Source organism: Piliocolobus tephrosceles, chromosome 13 (assembly GCF_002776525.5).
Source record: "Piliocolobus tephrosceles isolate RC106 chromosome 13, ASM277652v3, whole genome shotgun sequence".
Lineage (NCBI taxonomy): Eukaryota > Metazoa > Chordata > Mammalia > Primates > Cercopithecidae > Piliocolobus > Piliocolobus tephrosceles.
In genome coordinates, this window is record NC_045446.1 from 55,471,690 (window position 1) to 55,498,392 (window position 26,703).

At 42.2% G+C, this 26,703-nt stretch overlaps 1 protein-coding gene across 4 annotated transcripts; it reads left to right on the forward strand.

The window, feature by feature from the left end:
• Positions 1-26,176, forward strand: TMEM41B (transmembrane protein 41B). Of its 4 annotated transcripts, none has more exons than XM_026454016.1 (8): positions 1-440; positions 9,215-9,332; positions 13,521-13,649; positions 17,885-17,985; positions 18,610-18,714; positions 19,807-19,945; positions 23,576-23,798; positions 25,774-26,176. In XM_026454016.1, exons 1-6 carry the CDS (start codon positions 320-322, stop codon positions 19,809-19,811), a joined length of 579 nt encoding a protein of 192 aa, XP_026309801.1. In that variant the 5' UTR covers positions 1-319; the 3' UTR covers positions 19,812-19,945; positions 23,576-23,798; positions 25,774-26,176. The 4 variants fall into 4 exon arrangements, with proteins under 4 accessions (XP_026309801.1, XP_026309799.1, XP_026309800.1 ...); XM_026454014.1 differs by having other exon boundaries at positions 17,892-17,985; XM_026454015.1 differs by having other exon boundaries at positions 23,576-26,176.
• Positions 26,177-26,703: the final 527 nt, after the last annotated feature.

Sequence of the window (26,703 nt, forward strand, 5' to 3'; positions counted from 1 at the left end):
GCGCCAGGTGGCCACCTCTTTCTCGCGGGTGGGGCGGGGCACTGAAAGGGGCGGTCCAGGACCCTGACTTGTCTCGCGGTTACTGGGCCTAAGCGAGCGCGCGAGGCTCGGGGGCGGCACGGGGCGGGGTTTAGCCTGGGGCGGGCGCTGCGGGTGTTGCTGGGCGTCGCTGTGCTAGCTGGGCTGCGGTCGTCTCGGGTGAGGAGGTCGCACCGGAAGTGGCTCTGGCCGTGGCGCTTCGGCGGAGTAAGCAGCCTGCGATTTTGTTGTTTAGGGGGCGCGGCACCCCACCGCTTCTTTCACCTTCCTTGCAGCTGCCATGGCGAAAGGCAGAGTCGCCGAACGCTCGCAGACGGGCGCTAACCACAGGACCCCCGTGGGGGACGGGGCAGCGGGGACGCGGGGTCCCGCGGCGCCTGGCAGCAGAGACCACCAGAAGGGTGAGTGGGCCCAGGGAGCAGAGCTGGGGGTGGGCGGAGGCTTCTGTGTGTCCGGAGGGAAAAAGGACCCCCGCAGGTCTCGGAGAGTTGCGGGGAAAGAGGGAGCCTGCTGGCGCCGGGGCGGGAGCAGAGACCGTGAGGGAGCTGGGCTTGGGCGCTCGCGCAGCACAAGGCCGTACGCCTAGTAGGTGCATTGTAAATGCTATTTGAGTACAATTCACTTAAAAGAAAGGATGACACTGGCTTGTTGACGCTCAGGTAGATTGTAAGGTGGATGATAACGACGCTAGGCAGAGCTGGAAGGAGCTGTACTGTAGCATTCGTTGCGTTGTTTTTACAGATGAAGAAACTGAGGCCCAGGTGGGTATATGACTTACAAAGTCGTAAAGCCCGATCAGTGAAGTAGTAGTTAGGAGCAAGGACTTAATACTTCCAGGTGGCAGGTGGTGTGTGAGTCCCTGCCCTACTGTTTTCTTGTGATCTTGGACTTGGTAGCTTTCAAAAAACCTCAGTGTCTGAACTGTGAAATGGGGATAATAATAATATCTACTTAATAGGTGGTGCGTGGGTTAAACGAAATAATTCACGTAAAAGATTTAGAGTAACGCTTGGATATGAAGTGGGGGCTAAAATATTAGCAGTTACTTAGTTACAGCTAAGGTCACTCATTCTAAAGTGTTTTCCCCCCACTACATCATCCTGACATTTCTCACGGCTTTAGTTTTGGTTTTTGTTTTCTCTTTATTCCTGCTGCCTCTATAATTACAGAATCTCACGGCTTTAAATATTGTTTTAAGGAAAAAACTGTACCTAGAAACTAAATACTTTGATTCCGTGTTGGCCTGGAATTGTTCTTTAAATGATATTTAAAGCTCATAAACTTGAAGTGATCCTAAGAAGTTTGTCTGTAGCTCATACAGGTATGTTCCACCACCAGTGATGGCTAAGGAGAACTTTAGGAGTGTGTGGCAGAGTAGTTAATGTTCTTTAGTCCAGTTAAACACTGACTCCTTTCATTCATCTTATTCTTTACTTTAGGACTGGTGAATTCATAATGTAAAGAAAAATATTGTAGTTTTAGAGCTAGCATACTAAAAGCCTTATTTAATTTTTAACTTAAGAGGCGTACATTAGGCTGGGTTTGATGGCCCACACATGTAATCCCAACACTTTGGGTGGGCAAGGCAGGAGGACTGCCTGAGCCCAGGAATTTGAGATCAGCCTGGGCAACATAACATAGTGGGACCCTGTCTCTATTAAAAAAATAAAAATACAAATACAAAAATTAGCTGGGCATGATTCACGCCTGTAATCTCAGCTACTTGGGAGGCTGAGGTAAAGAGGATCTCTTGAGCCTTGGAGATCCAGGCTGCAGGGGGCCGTGATTGCACCATTGAGCTCTAGCCTGGTTGATGGAGACCCTGTTTAAAAAAAAAAAAAAAAAAAAAAAGACTATTACCTATTTAAGTCTTTAAAAATATTTAGCTGCATATGTGCAGGATAGAAGGCTGACTGTAGGCCGGGCATCATGGCTCACGCCTGTAATCCCAGCACTTTGGGAGGCTGAGGCGGAAGGATTGCCTGAGGTCAGGAGTTCGAGACCAGCCTGGCCAATATGGTGAAACCCTGTGTATACTAAAAATACAAAAATTAGCTAGGCATGGTGGCAGGTGCCTACAGTCCCAGCTATTTGGGAGGCTGAGGCAGGAGAATTGCTTGAACCTGGGAGACTGAGGTGGAGGTTGCAGTGAGCCAAGATGGCATCACTGCACTCCAGCCTGGGTGACAGAGCGAGATTGCATCTCAAAACAAAAACTGACTCTTTTTCCATCTTTTTTTTTTCTTTTTTTCTTTTTGAGAGGGAGTTTCACTCTTGTTACCCAGGCTGGAGTGCAATGGCACGATCCCTGCTCACTGCAACCTCCGCCTCATGGGTTCAAGCGATTCTCCTGTCTCAGCCTCCCGAGTAGCCTAGATTACAGGTGCTAACCACTGTGTCTGGCTAATTTTTTACATTTTTAATAGAGACAGGGTTTCACCATGTCGGCCAGTCTGGTCTCAATCTCCCAACCTCAGGTGATTCACCTGTCTTAGCCTTCCAAAGTGCTGGGATTACAGGCATGAGCCTCTGCACCCTCCACCTTTTCCCATCTTTTAATCTTCAACAAAATTTCCACAAACTCTATGAATCTTGCCTTCACTCTAGCCCAGTGATCTTGCTTTCCTATAAACTAAATGCCCCTTTTAACTCTACTCTTCCTTGTCGGAGGAAGGGGAATATCTAGCTAGCTAATGGTGGCATCAGCTTCTTAGGAGCACAGAGTGAACAAAGCGTTTGGTACTTAATAGATGTTTAGCGGACAGCCCTAATCACAACTATATTTAAGTACATAGCTTGGATAGAAGTTCTAAAGAGAATTGCTAAGAAAGTGGGGAAAGATCCATCATTCTTTCTTTCTTTTTTTTTTTTTTTTGAGACGGAGTCTCGTGCCCAGGCTGGAGTGCAGTGGCCTGGAGTGCAGTGGCCGGATCTCAGCTCACTGCAAGCTCCGCCTCCTGGGTTTATGCCATTCTCCTGCCTCAGCCTCCCGAGTAGCTGGGACTACAGGCGCCCGCCAAATCGCCTGGCTAGTTTTTTGTATTTTTTAGTAGAGACAGGGTTTCACCGTGTTAGCCAGGATGGTCTCGATCTCCTGACCTCATGATCCGCCCGTCTCGGCCTGCCAAAGTGCTGGGATTACAGGCTTGAGCCACCACGTCTGGCCCATTCTTTCTTAAAAGTCATTCTTATGTATGCAGATATCGTCAGGATAAAAAAATTATGAATGCCCTGGTGCGGTGGCTCACGCCTGTAACCCCAGCACTTTGGGAGGCTGCGGCGGGTGGATCACCTGAGGTCAGGAGTTCGAGACCAGACTGACCAACATGGCGAAAACCCGTCTCTACTAAAAATACAAAAAAGTTAGCTGGGCATGGTGGCAGGTGCCTATAATCCCAGCTACTCCGGAGGCTGAGACAGGAGAATCGCTTGAAGCCAGGAGACGGAGGTTGCAGTGAGCCAAGATCATGCCACTGCACTCTAGCCAGGGTGACAGAGCGAGACTCCCTCTACAAAAAAAAAAAAAAAAAAAAATTAATGGTTTTGAAGGTTTTAAAAGATGCTCATAATATTAAATTATTTGTGTTAGTTTTTCTTATACTCTGCACCTGATTCTAGCAGGAAAGTAAGTTAAAACTGGGTTGGGATAAGTTAATTGGATTTAAAAGTAGCATACCTTTAGATGGATTTAAAAGTAGCATAACTTTAAGAAGTGTATAATGTGAAGTGTATCTCCAAAACAGTTTATTATCTATGATTGGTCTATAATTAATAGCTGTCGCCCAGGATGGAGTGCAGTGGCACAATTTTGGCTCATCACAACCTTCACCTCCCGGGATCCAGCAGTTCTCGTGCCTCAGCCTCCCCAGTAGCTGGGACTACAGGGGTGTGCCACCATGCCTGACTAATTTTTTATATTGTTAGTAGAGACAGGGTTTCACCCTGTTGACTAGGCTAGTCTTGAACTTTTGACCTCAGGCGATCTGCGCACCTTGGCCTTCCAAAGTGCTGCCCTTACAGGAGTGAGCCACCACACCCGGCCTATAATTATAAATTATCATAATGGACGTCCAGAAAAAATATACACTACTTGTGTGTATAATGTGTCTTTGCTTTGATGTCAACCTATAGAAAACTCAATACTTATATTTATATTACCCTCGTTCCTTACCTACTTTATTGAATAGCTTTTTATTCAATAAAATAGAGAAATAACTATTTTAGCATTGTGAAAATGGTTTGTGTTTAAATAGGTTTTCTAGCCCAGTTTGATGTCTCATACCAGTAATCCCAGCACTTTGGGAGGCTGAGGCAGGAGGATTGCTTGAAGCCAGGAGTTCAAGACCAGCCTGGGCAAAATAGTGAGACCTGGTCTCTAAATACAAAACTAAAAAATTGCCGAGTGCAGTGGCTCACGCCTGTAATTCCAACAGTTTGTGAGGCCGAGGTGGGCAGATCACGAGGTCAAGAGATCAAGACCATCCTGGCCAACATGGTGAAACCCCATCTCTACTAAAAATACAAAAATTATCTGGGCATGGTGGCATGCACCTGTGGTCCCAGCTAGTCAGGAGGCTGAGGCAGGAGGATTGAAGTTGAAGGCATTCAACTCCCAGGAGTTAAAGGCTGCAGTGAGCTATGATTGCACCACTGCACTCCAGCCTGGGCAACAGAGTGAGACACTGTCTCATAAAAATAAATAAATAATAAGTAAATAAATGGGATTTATATTTATAAACCAAACCAACATTTTTTATTCAATTGGATTTAGTACACCCTGATGTTTTTGAAGTTTTCGCTGATGATGCTTTTTTTTTTAGAGAATATAACTTATGAGTGAATATAACTTATTAGGAGGCCTCAAGATATGTACTAAATTAGATAGTAACCAGAGCATAAATGTAGCGGACAGTTAGCCATTTGTTATTACAAGATTCTGCAGAGACCTTTTCAGGTTTGACCTACCTGAGATGTTTAAAGTATGTTTTTAATTCTCTGTGCTCCTAAAAAGCATACATATCAATATGTCTGTGGGTTAATGAACTAGAGTACTAAGAGACAGGCATGCTTGGTTTATTGTTCCACTGAAGATACCTTTTGTGCTATATTATGATCCTCTTCCTTCCTGCAATAAATTTCAGAAATAAGAGATGAGCAAATCTTCTTTTTGAGATTAACATGAAACATAACAAAGTTAGAATAATAGGGACTGGTTGGAGGCTGGGTGCGGTGGCTCACACCTGTAATCCTAACACTTTGGTAGGCCAAGGTGGGCGGATCACCTGAGATCAGGAGTTCAAGACCAGCCTGGCCAACAATGTGAAACTCCTTTTCTACTAAAAATGCAAAAATTAGTTGGTCCTGGTGGCACGTGCCTGTAATCCCAGCTACTCTGGAGGCTGAAAGGGGAGAATCACTTGAACCTGGGAGGCAGAGGTTGCAGTTAGCTGAGATCAGGCCACTGCGCTCCAGGCTGGGTGACAGAGCAAGACTCCGTTTCAAAAAAAAAAGAAGAGGAAGAAGAATAGGGACTAGTTGGGAAGTTAGATTGATTGTTTACTGAAAGTAACTAAAACCTTATAGAAAACTTGCTAAATTTAATGAATAGGTAAGAATAATTTATATTTAGTATTATCAAAGCACTAACCTAAGCAATTCTTACTTCAACAGAAATTACAGGTTAGTTATAAATAGATATTAAAATGCTTTGGAGACTGGGCACATTCACTCACGCCTGTAATCCCAGCACTTTGGTAGGCCAAGGTGGGCAGATCACCTGAGATCAGGAGTTCAAGACCAGCCTGGCTAACATGGTGAAACCCCCATCTCTACTAGAAATACAAAAATTAGCTGGGTGTGGTGGCGCACGTCTGTAATCCCAGCTACTTGGGAGACTGAGGCAAGAGAATCACTTGGACCAGCCTGGCTGATATGGTGAAACCCCATCTCTACCAAAAATACAAAAACAGTTAGCCGGATGTGGTGGCACATGCCAGTAATCCCAGCTACTCGGTAGGCTGAGGCAGGAGAATTGCTTGAACCTGGGAGGTGGAGGTTGCAGTGAGCCAAGATCATGCCACTGCACTCCAGCCTGGGCAACAGAGCAAGACTCCTTCTCGAACAACAACAACAACAAAATGCTTTGGAAATACACTTCACATTATTTGGTTCCTTTTAGAGATAGGGTCTCACCGTGTTGCCCAGGCCGGAATCAAAGTTCTGTGCTCAAACGATTTCTCCTGACTCAGCTTCTTGAGTAGTTGGGACTATAGGTGTACACTACCACCACTATGGCTCAGGATTTTTTTTTTTATAAATAGATAGTGCAGTCTCCTTCTTTGGGCCTCTTACTTGTAAAAGTGGGCCAGATTTTAGCTTTTCAAACTTTAATGTGTGTGAAGATCACATGAATATCATTAAAATGTAGATTTTTGCTTCAGTGGGAATCTGAATTTCCATCAAGCTTCCTGATAATGCTGATTCATGTAGTCTACCAATAGCAAGGAGCCAGTTGGTTTCTATTTCTCTATGTGTTCAACATAGAATTTAGCAATACCTAGTCAGGGCTCAGTGGTACATACCTGTAGTCCCAGTTACTTAAGGGGCTGAGGTGGGAGGATTGCTGGGGCCCAGGAGTTCAAGTCCAGCCTGGCCAACATAGGGAGACCCTGTCTCTTTGGGGGGAAAAAAGTTAGCAAAATCTTACTAATTCCGGTTGTCATAGTGAGACAAGGGATAAAAATGAAGCTTTTTTTTTTTTGATGGAGTCTTGCTCTATGGCCCAGGCTGGAGTGCAGTGGCCGGATCTCAGCTCACTGCAAGCTCTGCCTCCTGGGTTTACGCCATTCTCCTGCCTCAGCCTCCCCAGTAGCTGGGACTACAGGCACATGCCACCTCGCCTGGCTAGTTTTTTTGTATTTTTTAGTAGAGACAGGGTTTCACCAGGTTAGCCAGGATGGTCTCGATCTCCTGACCTCGTGATCCACCTGTCTCGGCCTCCCAAAATGCTGAGATTACAGGCTTGAGCCACCGCGCCCAGCCTCGAAGCTTATCTTTTATTTAGTCAAGACTTTTTGGTTGAAAGGAGTAGACATCAGTTTAAACTAAGAAAAATAAAAAGGAAGATTGTTAAACAAGAGAAAAAGAATATAAGAAATAATCTCACTGGCATTTATGAGCAAGAAATAGAGCTAGGCATCAGGGGAAGTGGAACATTAGAAATCAGCAAGTGACTTAGCTATATTTCCCAATTCTGCTTCTCTGGGTTTCTGTTCCAACCTCTCCTATTTTCTGATACATGTCTTTGGCTTACCACTTTGGCTTACTGTGTCCTCCACCATTTAACCTTTTAGCTCCAAGTCCCACTATCCCTTGACAACCAGTATCTCTTAGTTCAAATTATCAAGAGAAAATCTGGTCAGCCAGTAATGATTTGTTTCTACTTGGGTCAAGTGTCCAACCCTGGGCCAGAGAGCCTTCTGGGTTTGGGAGGGTAGAATGTAAGAATAGGGGCTCCTGAGATTGGCCCCCTTATGGGACAAGGGAAGGGTGTTAATTCAAGGGAAGGGAGACAAGGTAGAGCAGCAATGACAGCTGTCTAATACACATTTATAAACTTTTATGAAGAAGGATTTGCTAAAGTAGTAGAGTATAGGCAGTTCAGTACTTTTAGGATACTTCCTAAAAGCATGTTTGAAAGCCACCTGTGCAATAGTTGAATCCATTCTAAGGGCACTAAAAATCATAACTCCGAATTATAGTATGCGTTTTTTTTTTTTTTTTTTTTTTTTTTGAAATGGAGTCTCGCTTTGTCACCTAGGCTGGAGTGCAGTGGTGTGATCTCGGCTCACTGCAAGCTCCACCTCCCGGGTTCATGGCATTCTCCTGCCTCAGCCTCCCAAGTAGCTGGGACTACAGGCGCCTGCCACCACGCCCAGCTAATTTTTTGTATTTTTAGGAGAGACAAGGTTTCACCATGTTAGCCAGGATGGTCTCGATCTCCTGACATTGTGATCCGCCCACCTCGGCCTCCCAGAGTGCTGGGATTACAGGCATGGGCCATCGTGCCCGGACATATAGTGTACATATTTTTAAATACTTTTGAGTATTACCAGTGTACACAAGGGATAATGGTAAAATAAAAATTGAGTCACCCACTCCTACCTCTTCCCCAGTGAGCACAATGTAAAGTTGTCCTGGCCTCCGTGCTATTGACCAGTTCCCGGCAGAACAGCCCTGTACTTTCTTCTACTTACTGTTTCCTGAATCTCATTCTGTACTTTTATCATTCATATAATTTTTTAAGCTAATACTGAGATTACCTTTTGTGGGACTACAAATATTCTCCCATTGTTGGAGTTACAGAGGTACCCAAAACATTTGAGATTCAAGTTTATATTCTGATGCATTTGGTATAAAGAGAAAGTGTAACATTTCTCCAGTTGCATTTGTGAATATCTGTGTTCTTAAAACAGTTGAAGTAATTGCCAAATTACCTCATTTTTCCAAAAGGGCCATTTTGTCTATGCTGTTGGCTCCCAGTATAGAAATTTGAAACTGACAGTATGTGATAAAATTTAGAGCATTTAGAACGATGTTCTTTTTTTCCCCTTTGGCTTCTCAATATGCCAGTGCTACAGAGTCTGGTGTTCTGCTTTTTCATACTTCTAAAATGGATATATCCCCCAAAAGTAATATGTCCAGTTAATGAACTTCAAGTACTGTACAGTGCTTAAATTTAATTAATTTTTTTTGAGATGAAGTTTTGCTCTTGTTGCCCAGTCTGGAGTGCAATGGCTCGCTCTATCTCCACTCACTGCAACCTCCACCTCCCGAATTCAAGCGATTCTCCTGCCTCAGCCTCTCAGATAGCTGGGATTACAGGCATGCACCACCACGCCCAGCTAATTTTGTATTTTTAGTAGAGACGGAGTTTCTCCATGTTGATCAGGTTGGTCTCGAACTCCCAATCTCAAGTGATTTGCCCGCCTCGGCTTCCCAAAGTGCTGGGATTACAGGCGTAAGCCACCACACCCAGCCCAGTGCTTAAATTTAATGTCACATCGTTTTAGGCAAAAGTACACACCATTATCTGGAAGGAAAGCATTTACAGAAATTACTTGCTGGCATGTCTTTCTTTATATTTATCTTAATTATACCTTCTTTTTTCTTCCAGAAAAATCCTGGGCAGAAGCTGGATCAGCAGGAATGTCACTCCTTATATTGGTGTCCATTTTCTTATCTGCAGCTTTTGTTATGTTTTTGGTATATAAAAATTTTCCTCAGCTTAGTGAGTAAGTATACTGAGAAATAAACTGAAAATGTATAGATATTTGTAAGATGAAAGTGGATTAAGGCCAAGTGCAGTGGCTGACGCCTGTAATCTCAACACTTTGGGAGGCCGAAGTGGATGGATTGGTTGAGTCCAGGAGTGTGAGACCAGCCTGGGCAACACGGCAAAACCCATGTGGAAATACATACATATTTGTGTATTTTTTATATATATGTTAAATATATATGTTAAAATACACACACACACACACACATATATATATATTTTTTGAGACAGAGTCTTGCCCTGTCGTCCAAGCTGGAGTGCAGTGGCGTGATCTGAGCTCACTGTAAGCCCTGCCTCCCAGATTCAAGCAATTCTGCCTCAGCCCCCGATTAGCTGGGATTATAAGGGTGGGCCACCTCATCCAGCTAATTTTTGTATTTTTAGTAGAGACGGGTTTCACCATGTTGGCCAGGCTGGTCTCAAACTCCTGACCTCAGGTGATCCACCTGCTTTGGCCTCCCAAAGTGCTGGGATTACAGGTGTGAGCCACCGTGCCCAGCCTGGAAATACATTTTAGAAGGGCAAAATATTCCAGAGCTATTAAACCCTGTTAATACCACCCTGGTATAATCATAGATTATATAAAGGACTACTAAGATGTAGTTAGACTTTCAACCAGGGCCAGCCTGATGTGATAATGGAGAACTATGAAATGTGTTTTAAAAGTATCAGGAAGGTCATGTTTTCTCCAAATTGCCTTCAATCACAATTCTTTTTTTTTTTTTCTTTTCTTCATTTTTCATTTTTTTTCTTTTCTTCACTCTATCGCCCAGGCTGGAGCACAGTGGTATTAATTTTGGCTTACTGCAATCTCTGCCTCCTGTCCTGAGTTGAAGGGATTTTTGTGCTTCAGCCCCCTGAGTAGTTGGGATTATAGGTGTGTGACACCATGGCTGGCTAATTTTTATATTTTTAGTAGAGATGGGGTTTTACCATGTTGGCCAGGCTGGTCCCAAACTCCTGGCCTCAAGTGATCCGCCCACCTTGGCCTCCCAGAGTACTAGGATTACAGGCGTTAGCCACTGTGCACAGCCCACAATTTTTTTTTTTTTTTTTTTTTTTTTTTTTGGAGACTGAGTTTCGAGATTGTTGCCCAGGCTGGAGTGCAATGGTGCCGTCTCAGCTCACTGCAACCTCCACCTCCTGGGTTCAAGCAATTCTCTTGCCTCAGTCTCCCGAGTAGTTGGAATTAAAGATTTGCGCCACCACACTTGGCTAAGTTTTGTATTTTTAGTAGAGTTGTGGGCAACTCCAGCTTGGGCAACAGTGAGACTCCATCAAAAAAAAAAAAAAAAGTTTTTTAGACAGACGGGGCCTCGCTACATGACCCAGGCTGTTCTCAAACTCCTGGATTCAAATGATCCTCCCACCTCAGCCTCCCAAAGTGCTAGGACTACAGGCATGAGCCCTCATTTGTTTACATGGTAAAAAAAATTTAACTGAGCTATGACTGGGAACAGTGACTCACACCTGTAATCCAAGCACCCACCATGTCTCTACAAAAAAATTTTAAAACTAGCAGAGCATGGTGGTGCAGGCCTGTACTCCTAGCTACTCGGGAAACTGAGGTAGGGGATCGTTTCAGCCCAGGAGGTTGAGGCTGCAGTGAGCTGTAATTGTGCCACTACACTTCAGCCTGGGTAACAGAGCAAGACCCTGCCTTAAAACAAAACAAAACAAAACAAAAAAAGAGGTGTGAGCCCCAGTGCTGTTTTCTCAAGTCAAATGAGACACCCAGTAAACTAAAGGTTCCTACTTATGAAATTTATAAAACTAAAAAGACTCTAGGCTGGGCACAGTGGCTCACACCTGTAATCCTAGCACTTTGGGAGGTCAAGGTGGACAGATCACATGAGGCCAGGAGCTCAAGACCAGCCTGGCCAACATGGTGAAACCCCATCTCTACAAAAATTAGCCAGGCGTGGTGGCAGGTGCCTGTAGTCCCAGCTACTTGGGAGGCTGAGGCAGGAGAATGGTGTGAGCCCCGGAGGCGGGGCTTGCAGTGAGTTGAGATAGCGCCACTGCACTCCAACCTGGGTGACAGAGCGAGACTGTCTTAAAAAAAAAAAAAAAAAAAAAGAGGCTGAGACTGTCTTAAGAAAAAAAGAAAAGAGGCTGGGCGCGGTGGCTCAAGCCTGTGATCCCAGCACTTTGGGAGGCCGAGACGGGCGGATCACGAGGTCAGGAGATCGAGACCATCCTGGCTAACGCGGTGAAACCTCGTCTCTACTAAAAAAAAAAAAAAAATACAAAAAAACTAGCTGGGCGAGGTGGTGGGCGCCTGTAGTCCCAGCTACTTGGGAGGCTGAGGCAGGAGAATGGCGTAAACCCAGGAGGCGGAGCTTGCAGTGAGCTGAGATCTGGCCACTGCACTCCTGCCTGGGCGACAGAGCGAGACTCCATCTCAAAAAAAAAAAAAAAAAAAACACAAACAAACAAAAAAACAAACTAGCAGAGCATAGTGGCACGTGCCTGCAGTCCCAGCTACTCAGTAGGCTGAGATGAGAGGATCGCTTGAACCTAGGAGATGAAGGTAATAGTGAGCTGTGATCGTGCCATTGCACTCCATCCAGCCTGAGTGACAGAGCATGGGAGCCTGCCTGTAGAACAAACAAAAAACACAAATGATCATAATATGCATGAAACACAAAGGTGATTATTCGAGGCTTCCCTAAGCAAGAAATCATTCAGTTCCAAACAAAGTGCCAAATATAGAGTAAAAGTAATGGAAAACTTGCAGTTTTTTGTGAATTCAAGAAAATAAACTATGAATTTGTTACATTTTTACTTAATTTTCATTGTAAATTATTATTTGGTTTATCATCAGGATTACCCAAAATGATGTTAAATGTTTTTCATATACTAACATCTGTGGTTCATTTCTTTTTTTCTTTTTTTTTTTTTTTTGAGACGGAGTCTCACTCTGTTGCCCAGGCTGGAGGGCAGTGGCACGATCTCAGCTCACTGCAACCTCTGCCTCCCGGGTTCAAGTGATTCTCCTGCCCCAGCCTCCCGAGTAGCTGGGATTACAGGTGTGCACCACCACACCTAGCTAATTTTTGTATTTTTAGTAGAGACGGGATTTCAACATGTTGGCCAGGCTGGTCTTGAACTCCTGACCTCAGGCGATCCACCCGCCTCAGCCTCCCAAAGTGCTGGGGTTACAGGCGTGAGCCACTACGTGCCTGGTCAGTGGCTCATTTCTTATATTCAAGTCAAAATTTATTTCGATGTTGGAACAAATGCCTTTAACCCTTGGTTTGTGTCATCCAGAACTTTCATGTATAAATTACCTGTCTGATTCTGCTGAGACATTAAAAAGAAAAAATTGCCTGTCTCATGAAATTATATTAAAGCATTAAAAAATAATTTATAGCCGGGTACAGTGGCTCACTCCTGTAATCCTAGCACGTTGGGAGGCCAAGGTGGGCAGATCACCTGAGGTCAGGAGTTTGAGACCAGCCTGGCCAACATGGTAAAACCCCGTCTCTACTAAAAATACAAAAATTAGCCAGGCATGGTGGGATGCGCCTGTCATCCCAGCTACTTGGGAGGCTGAGGCAGGAAACTCACCTGAACCCAGGAGGTGGAGGTTGCGGTGAGCCGAAATCATGCTAATGCACTCCAGCCTGGGCAACAGCGTGAGACTCTGTGTCAAAAAAATAATAAAAATAAAATAAAACTAATAATAATGTATAGGCCAGGTGCGGTGGCTCACTCCTGTAATCCTAGCACTTTGGGAGGCCAAGGCAGAAGGATCACTTGAGCACAGGAATTTGAGACTAGCCTGGCAACATGGTGAAACTCCCTCTCTACTAAAAATACAAAAGTTAACTGGGCATGGTGGTGCACACCTGTGATCCCAGCTACTCAGAAGGCTGAGGCAGGAGAATTGTTTGTACCTAGGAGGCAGAGATTGCAGTGAACTGAGATTCCACCACTGCACTGCAGCCTGGGCAACAGAGCAAAACTCTATGTCTCAAAACAGAAGAAAACATTATAAACTTTTAAACTTAAAAATGCTAATTTAGACTTAACAGATCAAGGCATCAAATCATTTTGGATAAAACTTCATGTCGTGAACTTGACTTTGATGTTATCTTTGCAAAATTCTGTTCTAAAATTTTTCACTTTATTTCTTTAGAGAAGAAAGAGTGAATATGAAGGTTCCCAGAGATATGGATGATGCCAAGGCTCTAGGAAAAGTTTTATCCAAATATAAGGACACCTTTTATGTTCAAGTACTTGTAGCTTATTTTGCTACATATATTTTGTATCCTTTTAACTGAAAACATGTTTTCTAATTTTGTTCAAGAAAAAGTGTAAAAGGTCTGCTCTTCATTTATACATATTTTCCTTTTAAAATTTGTTATCGCAGTGTAACAATATTAAATAATTGAAAATTTGAAATGGAAAAAAATTATCACTTTAATCCTGTTTCCTGAACTGTTTTTATGTCTGAATATTATCACGAGTTCTTTTGGTTCTTTTGTATTCTGCTTTTTTCATTTATCAAACATTTTCCTTTACTGCATATTATTTTATGGGTTTGATTTATAATTGTATTAATTAACTGATGATATTAGTTTATATAAGTATTTTAAATTACTAGTCAAAATAGTATTTTTATAATTGTTCTCTTAGGTTTGGAGGTATGTGTTAATTTTTATAGATACGTATTATGAATCTCCTTTGTTCATGATTTTTTTCTTGCCTTGTTTCCTTTGTAAAAATTCTTAAGATACTTATTCAAAGGAATGGATTTTTTTTATAATTTGATATTTATTTTATAGAAATATATTACATTTTAACTAGTCAGGAAAATAGCTTTATTTCAAACTGCTTATGCTGTGGGTGCTTAATTTTGCAAATTGTGGAGTTTAATTTTTCATTTCTGATTTGTTAATATCTTTTATTCTTATCCAAACTATTTTCCAGATCTTCTCAGTTAATGAAAGACATTACCTCTTGATGTAAAAATAATCATCATTTTTAACAATTTTTTTTTTTGAGATGGAGTTTTGCTCTTGTCACACAGGCTGGAGTGCAATGGTGCAATCTCTAGTCACTGCAACCTCTACCTCCTGGGTTCAAGCGATTCTCCAGTCTCAGCCTCCCAAGTAGCTGGGATTACATGCGCCTGCCACCATGCTCGGCTAATTTTTGTATTTTCAGTAGAGTCAGGGTTTCACCATGTTGACCAGGATCGTCTCAAACCCCTGACATCAGGTGATCCACCCACCTCAGCCTCCCAAAATGCTGGGATTACAGGCGTGAGCCACCATGCCTGACAGAAAAGGAATTATTTTAATGACATTAAACAATTTGGACGTTGAAAAATGTGGGGTTTTTATTTTTATTTATTTTATTGATTTATTTATTTTTTGAGACAGAGTGTCGCTCTTGTTGCCCAAGCTAGAGTGCAGTGGAGCGATCTGGGCTCACTGCAACCTCTGCCTCCTATGCTGTAGCGATTCTCCTGTCTCAGCCTCCTGAGTAGCTGGGACTACAGGAGCGTGCCACCATGCCCAGCTAATTTTTGTGTTTTTAGTAGAGACAGCATTTTACCATATTGATCAGGCTGGTCTTGAACTCCTAACCTCAGGTGATCCACCTGCCTCGGCCTCCCAAAGTGCTGCGATTACAGGCGTAAGCCACTGCACCTGGCCTATATTTACTTATTCATTTTTGAGATGGAGTCTTACTCTGTTACCCAGGCTGGAGTGCAATGGCGCGATCTTGGCTTACCACGACCTCCGCCTCCCAGGTTCAAACATTCTCCTGCCTCAGCCTCCCAAGTAGCTGGGACTACAGGCACGTACCACCACTCCCGGCTAGTTTTTGTTTTTGTTTTTGTTTTTTGAGACAGAGTCTCGCTCTGTCGCCCAGGCTGGAGTGCAGTGGCAGGATCTCGGCTCACTGCAAGCTCCGCCTCCTGGGATCATGCCATTCTCCTGCCTCAGCCTCCCGAGTAGCTGGGACTACAGGTGCCTGCCACCACGTCTGGCTAATTTTTTGTACTTTTTTAGTAGAGACGGGGTTTCAGCGTGTTAGCCAAGATGGTCTTGATCTCCTGACCTCGTGATCCGCCCGCCTCGGCCTCCCAAAGTGCCGGGATTACAGGCGTGAGCCACCGCACCTGACCAGTTTTTGTATTTTTAGTAAGAAACAGGATTTCACTATGTTGGGCAGGCTGGTCTCGAACTCCTGACCTCATGATTCTCCCACCTGGGCCTCCCAAAGTGCTAGGATTATATGCGTGAGCAACTGCACCCAGCCTTATTTTTATTTTTATTTTTTGAGACAGAGTCTCACTCTGTTGCCCAGACCACAGGTCAGTGGCATGATCTTGGCTCACTACAACTTCTGCCTCCTGGGTTCAAGTGATTCTTGTGTCCCAACCTCCTGAGTACCTGGTATTACAGGCATGAGCCACTGTGCCCAGCCAATTTTTGTATTTTTATTAGAGATGGGGTTTCATCATGTTGGCCAGGCTGTTCTTCAACTCCTAGTCTCAAGTGATCCACCCTCAGCTTCCCAAAGTACTGGGATTCCAGGCGTGAGCCATGGCACCCAGCCTGAAATATGTTGATGATATAGGGCATCGTGACACTAGTTTCTCAACTTTGTTTTTTTTCCCCAATTTCAGCTCTAATTTTAGGTTTCCTTTTCAGACAAGTAGGAATTTCACCAAATTTTAGGGAAAAAAAAAAAAAAAAAAAAAAAAACAGTTGCATTAAACAATAACAACAAAAACAACAAAACACTTCCTGGGAACTTGTCCTCATTTATTCCTGCCTTTCTCAATTTCCTCAAGGGAAAATTTCCATTTATCTCCTTTCATCCTTTGGAGTCTTGCTTTCTTTTCTTTTCTTTTCTTTTTTTTTTTTTTTTTTTATTATACTTTAAGTTCTGGGATACATGTGTGCAACATTGCAGGTTTGTTACATAGGTATACATGTGCCATGTTGGTTTGCTGCACCCATCAACTCATCATTTACATTGAGTATTTCTACATTTATATATGTGTGAAACTATCCGTAATATGATCTTTTGTTTCATTTTGTTTTTTTGAGATGGAGTCTCGCTCTGTTGCCAGGCTGGCATGCAGTGGTGAGATCTCGACTCACTGCAATCTCCCGTCTCCCCTGTTCAAGCCATTCCCCTGCCTCAGCCTCCCGAGTAGCTGGGACTACAGATGCCCACCACCACGCCCGGCTAATTTTTTGTATTTTAGTAGAGACAGGGTTTCACCATGTTGGCCAGGATGGTCTCGATCTCCTGACCTCGTGATCCGCCCGCCTCAGCCTCCCTAAGTGCTGGGATTACAGGCATGAGGCACCCTACCCGGCCCATATAATACAATCTTAACCCAAAATGTGTGTGTGTGTGTATTTTGTTTTTAACAGAGACATGTAGGAGACAGGTGGAAAATTTGAGGCTGATTGATCAGAGAGTTTCGAGTTTTAGTACTATATGTGGTTGATACTTGAAGCCATGGAAATTGCCAAATTTATCAAAGGAAAGGGAGAGTGTGACTAACAGAACATTAGAGAAATTTCAGACTTGAGGGCAAAGAGAAAAATCTAGAGAAGAAATTACCTGCAATGTAGAAGAAAAAGTACAGTTCACTGAAGCCATGTTTCATGCAGGATGAAGTCTAATCCTATGCAGGGATCACTGAAAGGTGACTGTTAAGAAAAAGTTATTACTATTGGCTATGAGGAAGTTTCAATAGCATAGTGGAATAGTAAAGCAGGTCACAGGGAACAAGGAGAGAATCTTCTCTGAGGAAGTGAAGATGAGCAGTAGCTGATCACTTGAGCCCAGGAGTTTAAGACTAGCCTGGGCAACATAGCCAGACCTCATCTCTACAAGTAATAAAAATTGGCATGGTGACACACGTCTGTGATCCTAGCTACTTGCGAGGTTGAAGTGGGAGAATTGCTTGAGCTTGGGCAGTTGAGGCTGCAGTGAGCCATGAGTGCGCCACTGCATTCCAGCCTCGGTGACAAAGCAAGACCCCTTCTCAAAAATAAATAAGATTTGTGACTTTTACTATATTTTATAATTTCTATTCTTATTTTATTTTTCTTATTTTTTTAATTCTCTTGTAGCTCCTATTCCTTTAAAATGAGTAGTGAATTTAGGTAAATCTTCATAATTAAATTAGAAATAATTATATGTACATGATTTCCCTGAAAACATTTGGGAGTAAAATGTATTAGAGAAGCACTGAAAGATTACGGAAGACCTTTTCTTTTTTCCTCCCCCAAAGTGCCCGATTCCTCTCTATCTAGTACATACTGGATTTTTGTCTTGGAAACCTTTTAGTAGTGCACATTTGCTAGTATTTATGATACTGTTTAGTAAATGGTCAACTTAGAGGCTAAACCTTTGGATATAATCTCATTATATGAGAATTTCTGTATTTATACTTTTTTCCCGAAATGTTACATTTGTCTTTTAAAATTCCACTTAATTGTGTTCTAATCCTTAACTTAAAAGTTACCAGCTTGCAAACATTTGCTATTCCAGGCTCTATATTTCTCAGTATACTTTCAGGGTTTCTTTATCCCTTTCCACTAGCCTTATTTCTTGTTTGTTTGGTAAGTATGAAAAAATAAAATTGGGAGACTGAAAAAAAAAAAAAACAATAGAATGATGCGGATGATGATATTTTAATCCCACTAGTCTATGTAAGCATAAACTCATTAGTTTAAGAGGAGTTAAAGTCCCTTCACAAGGAGGTGTTACAATTTGTTTTTCCCCCAGAACAGACCAATTATAAACTTAGTTGCATTTATAAGCTATGTTTTAGCTTTTCTTTCCTATTGGATTTTGTAACTGCAACAGTCCAAAGGAGTATTGGTGAGCACAATGAGTTAAGTCCCAGGGCCAGAGGTGGTGTTTTCAAGCTTAGAAATTGTGAGGATCGGGAGGAGGTTGGAAATTGGCTCCTGAAATTTTATTCTTAGGCTAAAGCCTAGCATTAATTATTTGGATATAGTCACTAGGTGTAATCACAAGTGCCAGTTTGTTTTAGCTGATCTCATTTGAGGTACAATTTGGTCTGAGAAAGTACTAGATCATCTCTGCACAAGAGATGTCTTGCAGAGTACCCTCCTCACCTCTGAAAGAAGTAAATTAATTGAGCTTTTACTCAGGTGAATAAATCAATGTGAGTAAGACAGAAAAATACAAAATGCTTATGGCTTCTTTTTGTTTTCCAGTGTTCTGGACTTGGTGCCTCTTTTTGTTATATGCTTTCCTATTTAGTTGGGAGACCAGTTGTATACAAATATCTAACAGAGAAAGCAGTAAAATGGTCACAGCAGGTAAACATGTATTCTTAAATTATGTGATGTAACTCTTCGTTAATTGGAAGGTCTGTGTTTAGTGCCTGCATGAATTAGCTACATGTATTAACCCAACACAAATTATTTCCTAAGTTAAGTAATAACAACTGTCTTCTGACCAAATAAAAATAGGTGGTAGGCAAATATGAATGTTAATAATTTCACATACAAATGTTTTAGACCTGTGATGGTAATTTTAATTCTTTATCCTAGTAAATTCAATCAGCAGAGAAGTCAAAAGTGTCAGTATAAAGGCATCCACATAATTAGATACCTATCCGTTTTATATTAATACAGTATTCTGTGTATGTGTTATTGAAACACTTGTATCAGCCAACTCTCAGCGCATTTTTTTCTTTTCTTTTTTTTGGGACACAGTCTCGCTCTGTCACCCAGGCTGGAGTGCAGTGGCATGACCTCGGCTCACTGCAACCTCTGCCTCCTGGGTTCAAGCAATGCTCCTGCCTGCCTCAGCCTCCCGAGTAGCTGGGATTATAGGCACATGCCACCATGCCTAGCTAATTTTTTGTATTTTTAGTAGAGACAGGGTTTCACCATGTTGGCCAGGCTGGTCTCAAACTCCAGACCTCAGGTGACCCTCCTGCCTCAGCCTCCCAAAGTGCTGGGATTACAGGCATGAGTCACCACTGGCCTTTTTTGATCTTTTCTTTTCTCTTTTCATTTCTTTTCGAGTCAGAGTTTCACTCTTGTTGCCCAAGCTGAAGTGCATCTTGGCTCACTGCAACTTCCGCCTCCCGGAGATTCTCCTGTCTCAGCCTCCCAAGTAGCTAGAATTTCAGGCGCATGCCACCATTATTTTTGGTAGAAATGGGTTTCACCATGTTAGCCAGGCTGTTCTCGAACTCCTGACCTCAGGTGATCCACTTGCCTTGGCCTCCCACAGTGCTGGGATTACAGGCATGAAGCACCATGCCAGCCTTGGGTATGGCATTTGTCTTGGGTATGCTCTAAAGTATCAGGAATGAGAATTTGAAATAAGGTGTTTATATTAAGTGACTTATTTTGAAGTTTTCCTCAATCTGATGCTAATTATTTTCTTTCTTATGACAGGTTGAACGTCATAGAGAACATCTCATTAACTACATTATATTTTTGAGAATAACACCATTTCTGCCTAATTGGTTTATTAATATCACATCTCCTGTGATAAACGTGCCATTGAAAGTTTTTTTTATTGGTACTTTTCTAGGTAAGGCCTCTGGTTCTTGCCGTGTGTGAGCTCACTGTGTACATATCTAACAGTGTCCAGCTGATCTAGATTGCATGCATGCTCTCTGCAGATATGCCAGCACCATCTAGAACTCTTGGGCACAAAGCCTGGCTGTATAAATAGATACTCAGAAGTGTTTGTTGCACTGTGTTGATTTAGGTTATTTTTGTGTTGTCTCTTTAAAGAAGAGCACTTTCTACTGTATATCATTTTAATAATAGAGAGTTAAGCAGGACCCATAACCTCCAGTCCCTCTAAGTGGAGAGGAAAAAAAATCAAATTGCCTTTTTTGAGCAATTTTCTCCTATGTCCCTTCCCCATCCCCTTCCCTGAGTCTCACCCTGTCGCCCAGTCTGGAGTGCAGTGGCGCAGTCTCGGCTCACTGCAAGCTCCGCCTCCTGGGTTCACGCCATTCTCCTGCCTCAGCCTCCCAAGTAGCTGGGACTACAGGCACACGCCACCACGCCTGGCTAATGTTTGTATTATTAGTAGAGATGGGGTTTCACCATGTTGGCCAGGCTGGTCTCAAACTCCTGACCTTGTGATCCTCCTACCTCAGCCTCTCAAAGTGCTGAGATTACAGGCGTGAGCCACCACGCCCAGCCCTTTCTTTTTTTTTTTATGTTGCTTTGGCAAAATGGTTCCTTTGTGTTTTTTGGAGTTTTTTTTTGTTTATTTATTTGATTGTTTGGTTTTTTTCTTGAGACAAGAGTCTTGCTCTGTCGCCTAGGCTGGAGTGCAGTGTGGCACGATAGCTCACTGCAAGCTCCGCCTCCTGGGTTCATGCCATTCTCCTGCCTCAGCCTCCTGAATAGCTGGGACTACAGGCGCCCGCCACCACGTCTAGTTAATTTTTTGTATTTTTAGTAGAGATGGGGTTTCACCTTGTTAGCCAGGATGGTCTTGATCTGACCTCGTTATCCACCCACCTTGGCCTCCCAAAGTGCTGGGATTACAGGCGTGTGGTACCGTGCCCGGCAGCAAATTTGTTTCCTGATGAAGTATTAAAATGTTGAACTTGAATTTTCGGGAGACAATTGATCCTATTTTTCCTTTTATTGAGACCAGCATTTATTGTGGATGTTATCAAAAGTATGGAGAAAGCAATGATCAACAAACATTCTTGCTTTTAAAGAAATAATACTTGATTTTGCTTTTGTGGTGTGTGTTTTTTGTTTTTTTTTTGTTGTTGTTGAGACAGAGTTTCGCTCTTATTGCCCAGGCTGGAGTGCAATGGTGCTGTCTCGGCTCACTGCAACCTCTGCCTCCCAGGTTCAAGTGATTCTCCTGCCTCAGCCTCCCAAGTAGCTGGGATTACAGGCATGCACCACCACGACCAGCTAATTTTTTGTATTTTTAGTGGAGATGGGGTTTCTCCATGTTGGTCAGGCTGGTCTTTAACTCCCAACCTCAGATGATGCGCCCGCCTCAGCCTCCCAAAATGCTGGGATTATAGGCGTGAGCCACCGTGCCCGGCCTTAATTTCGAAATTAATCAGTGGACATGAAGATTATTTATATATTTTGTGAATTCTCATAATTCTTTATAGGAGTGTTTTGCTTTTCTTTCCAGTTCAAGTTGAATTGTTCAGATGTCAAAAAAAAAATGAGCAGATTTCTTACATATTGAATATCTATGAAAGCTTAATTCTTGTGAGAATATTTCTTTTTGAAAAGAATAATCAAAATCAATTATTTATTGCTACTTTAAAAAAAATTAGCTGGGCGCGGTGGTTCACACCTGTAGTCCCAGCACTTTGGGAGGCCAGGGTGGGCGGATCACAAGGTCAGGAGTTCAAGACCAGTCTGACCAAGATGGTAAAACCGTGTCTCTACTAAAAATACAAAAATCAGCTGAACGTGGTGGCAGGTGCCTGCAGTCCCAGCTACTCAGGAGGCTGAGACAGGAGAATCACTTGAACCCGGGAGGCAGAGGTTGCAGTGAACCGAGACTGTGCCACTGCGCTCCAGCCTGGGTGACAGAGCAAGACACTATCTCAAAAAAAAAGAAAGAATGAAAAGAAAAAAAAATTGACAGACTGACATCAGCATGGTGTATTTTTAATTTTGTTAGATCCATGGAATCTAAAGAGAGAATTTTTGTTTCTATCTCCATTTTACAGGTGAAAGGCAGAGATTTAATTTCAGCTTTGGCTAAAGTAATATCTTTCCCTTTGTTTTGATTTTTAGTGAAATGCTATCATTCTGTATGTACTTTTGTATGCGCTGTTCTCTTTACTCACACTTTGAGTATCTTAAACTTGAAATTGTTAGAACAAACCTCCCTCCCTCCTTCCCTCCCTCCCTCCTTTTTTCCTTTCCTTTCCGTTTTCCTTTGCTTTCCTTTGCTTTCCTCTCTGTTCTCCTATCCTTTCCTTTCCTTCCCTCCCCCTTCCCCCTCCCCTCCCCTCCCCTCCCCTCCCCTGTCCTTTGACACATTTTCTCTCTCTGTCACCCAGGCTGGAGTTCAGTGGCGTGATCTCAGCTCACTGCAACCTCCGCCTCCTGGGTTCAAGTGATTCTTCTGCCTCAGCCTCCCAGGTAGCTGGGATTACAGGTGTGCGCCACCATACCCAGCTAATTTTTGTATTTTTAGTAGAGATGGAGTTTCACCATGTTGGCCAGGCTGGTCTCAAACTCCTGACCTCAAGTGATCTGCCTGCCTTGGCCTCTCAGAGTGCTGGAATTACACGCACGAGCCGCTGTGCCAGGCCTTTTTTTTTCTTTTAAGGTTTTTGATAGTCTGGGTGTGGTGGCTCATGCCTGTAATCCCAGCACTTGGAGAGGCTGAGGTGGGCAAATTGCCTGAGCCTGGGAGTTATAGAGACCAGCCTGGGCAATATGGCAAAACCCCCCCTCTTGACAAAAATTACAAAAATTGGCTGGGTATGGTGGTACATGCCTGTAGTCCCAGTTGCTCAGAAAGCTGAGGTGGGAAGATCACCTGAGCCTGGGGAGACTGAGGCTGCAATGAGTGGTGATTGCGCCACTGCACTCAAGCCTGTGCCTTAGAGTCAAACTGTGGGGCGGGGGCGGGGGGGGGAGCATTTTTGATAAATGTAAAATTATTCTCTGGGCACTTGTCTTGGGTTTTTAAAATTCATTATCCTGGCTGGGCACAAGGACGCATGTCTGTAATCCCAGCACTTTGGGAGGCCGAGGTAGGCAGATCATCTGAGGTCGGGAGTTCAAGACCAGTCTGACCAACATGGAGAAACCCCATCTCTACTAAAAATACAAAATTAGCTGGGTGTGGTGGCGCATGCCTGTAATCCCAGGTACTCAGGAGGCTGAGGTAGGAGAATCATTTGAACCTAGGAGGCAGAGGTTGCAGTGAGCCAAAATCGCACCATTGCGCTCCAGCCTGGGCAACAAGAGGGAAACTCCGTCTCAATATAATAAAAAATAAAAAAAAGATCATTATCTTTAAGAGGTGATTAGGGAAGATTGAATTCTTTATGTGGAAATAAACTTGAGCTTTAAATTCTTAATTTTTTTTCCCAAAATGAAAATAGCTGTATTCTTTTAAGAAACTTTATGCGCACAGAAAATTTTAATTTTTTAAAAACAGTTGGTGGTTTTTACTGTATCTTTTTATTTTTTGTTTCAGGTGTTGCACCTCCTTCTTTTGTAGCCATTAAGGCAGGAACAACACTGTATCAACTTACAACAGCAGGAGAAGCTGTTTCCTGGAACTCAATATTTATTCTGATGATCTTGGCTGTGCTTTCTATTCTGCCAGCCATCTTCCAAAAAAAACTAAAGCAGAAATTTGAGTAAAAATAATCATCTGATTTTTAGTTTTGCTGTCATCACCATCTCAGGATTAACAGGTGCATCCATTTATGTTTTAAAATCACCTCTTCAGTAATTAAACAAGGAATTTGTAAAATAAAATTTCCTGTCAGATAGTTAAAGTAATACATTTAAACGATAAGGGGAGAAGAAAGTAAAAATGGAAATTGGTATACTGTGAAAAGTGCTATCAATAGTTAAGGTAGACATCTTAGACATAAAGTATTATACCAAGGGTAGCTATAGATAATAGTAGTGTGGTAGGAAATTGTTGATCCAGCTAATTCATTTGATTTAATTGAATATTTTTTCTCTTTAATAACTAAAATAGATATTCTTAAATTCTAGATTTTTAAAAGTAGTGTTGCAAGTTTTGTTAATGTTAGACTTTTTTCAGAGCCTAAACTGGAAAACTTAAAAAGAGATTTACATTTTCTTCCTCTTTTGAGGTAATGGATTAGTTTGGAAATTGCATGTTAGTAGACGACTGAATATGGAAAGGATATCAAATTGTCTATTTTGTTAATTTCATTTTTGTTTTTTATCTTCTAGATTTTTATCCTGGATTAGTCTGAAATTTAAAGTTCTGGCCAGTCTGTTTTCTTTTATCTTGTGGTTTTTACAGTATTTCCACTGTGCATATACAAAATTGGTATTATAGAACTGTATCATATTTGGTATTGTTAATTTTTTTTTTTTTTTTTTTTGAGATGGAGTCTTGCTGTTGCCCAGGCTGGAGTGCAGTGGCATGATCTTGGCTCACTGCAGATTCCGCCTCCTGGGTTCAAGCGATTCTCCTGACCCAGCTTCCTGAGTAACTGCGATTACAGGTGTGTGCCACCACGCCCAGCTAATTTTTGTATTTTTAGTAGAGATGGGGTTTCACCATGTTGGCCGGGCTGATCTTGAACTCCTGACCTCAGGCTGTCTGCCCACTTCCATCTCCCAAAGTGCTGGGATTACAGGCTTGAGCCACTGTGCCTGGCCATGGTATTGATAATTTATATTCAGATAATTTGTTATGGCTCTTTAATATCTCAAAAGGGACTCTAAAAAGCAAACACTCAAGAGTTTGTAGTTTTTAGACATTAAGTTAATTATTTTAAACAATGACAGCAAAACACAAGTGATTAAATATAGTTTATTTGTTCCAATGACTAAATTTTACCTCATTTATTAATCTGGTTATTAAGGAATACATTTAATAATAATATGTAATTATTCTTTTTATGCATGATACACCTAGAAAAATGCCTTTTGTTTCTGTTGATGGCTTTTTTGTTTGGAGCTGCTTTTGATTACTTAATGCAGTTTCCCAATTTAGTCTTTACTTTTTCTAACTCACAAAGTAAAATTAACTGATCACATGGCAACTACTATATTTAAATAGTTCTGGAAAAATGAAAGTGCTTTTTGCTGCTTGGTTAATGGGTAATGCCCTTGATTCCTTGGTTGTAGGACATAGCTGATCTAAAGTGCTCTGTCAGTTTTGCCTTCACCCATGACTGTCATGTTGAAAAGTTCTTTAGCTGTGAGAAATCCTTGTATGTTTTTATTATGAGAGGTATAATCATCCTCAAAAGCCTGTTTTTACTACATGATGTGGACTGATTATTTTTTCTATCACAGTATTAACAGATAGATTTTATTGTAAATACAAAGAAAATATATTGATTATTATAGTATTCTTATGTCAGCTGGCCTTTTATGTGAGATTATTATTTCTAGCAAGTCTTTCTTCCTTTCTTAGTGCCCAGAGACTGATAAATCCTTTCTTATTTTTACACATAAATTAAAACATAGCCTTTTTGGACAAATTCACTAAATATTACTGTATAAAATGTAATTGAGTAAATTTTTATCAGAATTTTAAAAATGAGCTTAGACTCAGAAGCTTCACTATTTACTCCAGCGTGTGTAAATTGTACTTACTCTATTCTCAGAGTATATTTACTGTCCTTGTCATTGATTCTTTCCCTTTGCTAATTTTTTTTTTTTTGTTGTTAATGGTAGCTGCGACTTTAGGTGGGGTATATTTTCTTCTCCTAAGAGAATAGACAGTTTTTCCAGATTCATCATCATTGACTGTCAAGAAAGGACCCTTCAGCAGGCTGTACCCTCAGTGCAGTTGATGGCCTGTCTTCATGGATTCACAGACTTGGCCTGATGCCACATGTAAATTCAAGCTTTGGCTTGACAATTATACGGTAACAACCACAAGAAGACAAGCATCTGTGGTGCAGAGGCAAGCAGGCTAACTAGAAGTTGACATGCTAAGAAAGTGAAACTGTTCTTTCTTAGTTAATGGTCTTTCTCTGGAGCTCTGTTACTTTGAGTATAATATTTCCATGACACTTAGTAAATGCAAGCTAAAATGTAGTAATAATAATAATAAATTGTACTGGAGAAACCTAAATGTCACATTTGGGATTTATTTCATGGAAGTACTTAGATTAAAAAACTCTGGCCGGGCAAGGTGGCTCATGCCTATGATCCCAGCACTTTGGAAGGCGGAAGCGGGTGGATCACCTGCAGTCAGGAGTTCGAGACCAGCCTGGCCATCATAGTGAAACCCATCTCTACTAAACATATGAAAAATTAGCCAGGTGTGGTGGCATGTGCCTATAGTCCTAGCTACTTGGGAGGTTGAGGCACGAGAATCGCTCGAACCCAGAAGGTGGAGGTTGCGGTGAGATGAAATTGCGCCACTGCGTTCCAGCCTGGGTGACAGAGCCAGACTCTTCTCAAAAAACTAAAAACAAATTTCGTTGTTGAATAAAAGTATATTCTTAAATTCTGGGCCGGACGTGGTGGCTCAAACGCCTGTAATCCCAGCACTTTGCGAGGCAGAGGCAGATGGATAACGAGGTCAGGAGATCAAGACCATCCTGGCTAACATGGTGAAACCCCGTCTCTACTAAAAATACAAAAAATTAGCTGGGC

What these genes read in the sequence shown, in the direction of transcription:
- TMEM41B (XM_026454013.1), top strand. Translation starts at nt 320, where the DNA reads ATGGCGAAAGGCAGAGTCGCCGAACGCTCGCAGACGGGCGCTAACCAC. An exon ending in AATTTTCCTCAGCTTAGTGA is followed by an intron (nt 9,333 to 13,520) that starts GTAAGTATACTG and finishes TTATTTCTTTAG; the next exon opens with AGAAGAAAGAGTGAATATGA. An exon ending in TTTTATTGGTACTTTTCTAG is followed by an intron (nt 19,946 to 23,575) that starts GTAAGGCCTCTG and finishes TTTTTGTTTCAG; the next exon opens with GTGTTGCACCTCCTTCTTTT.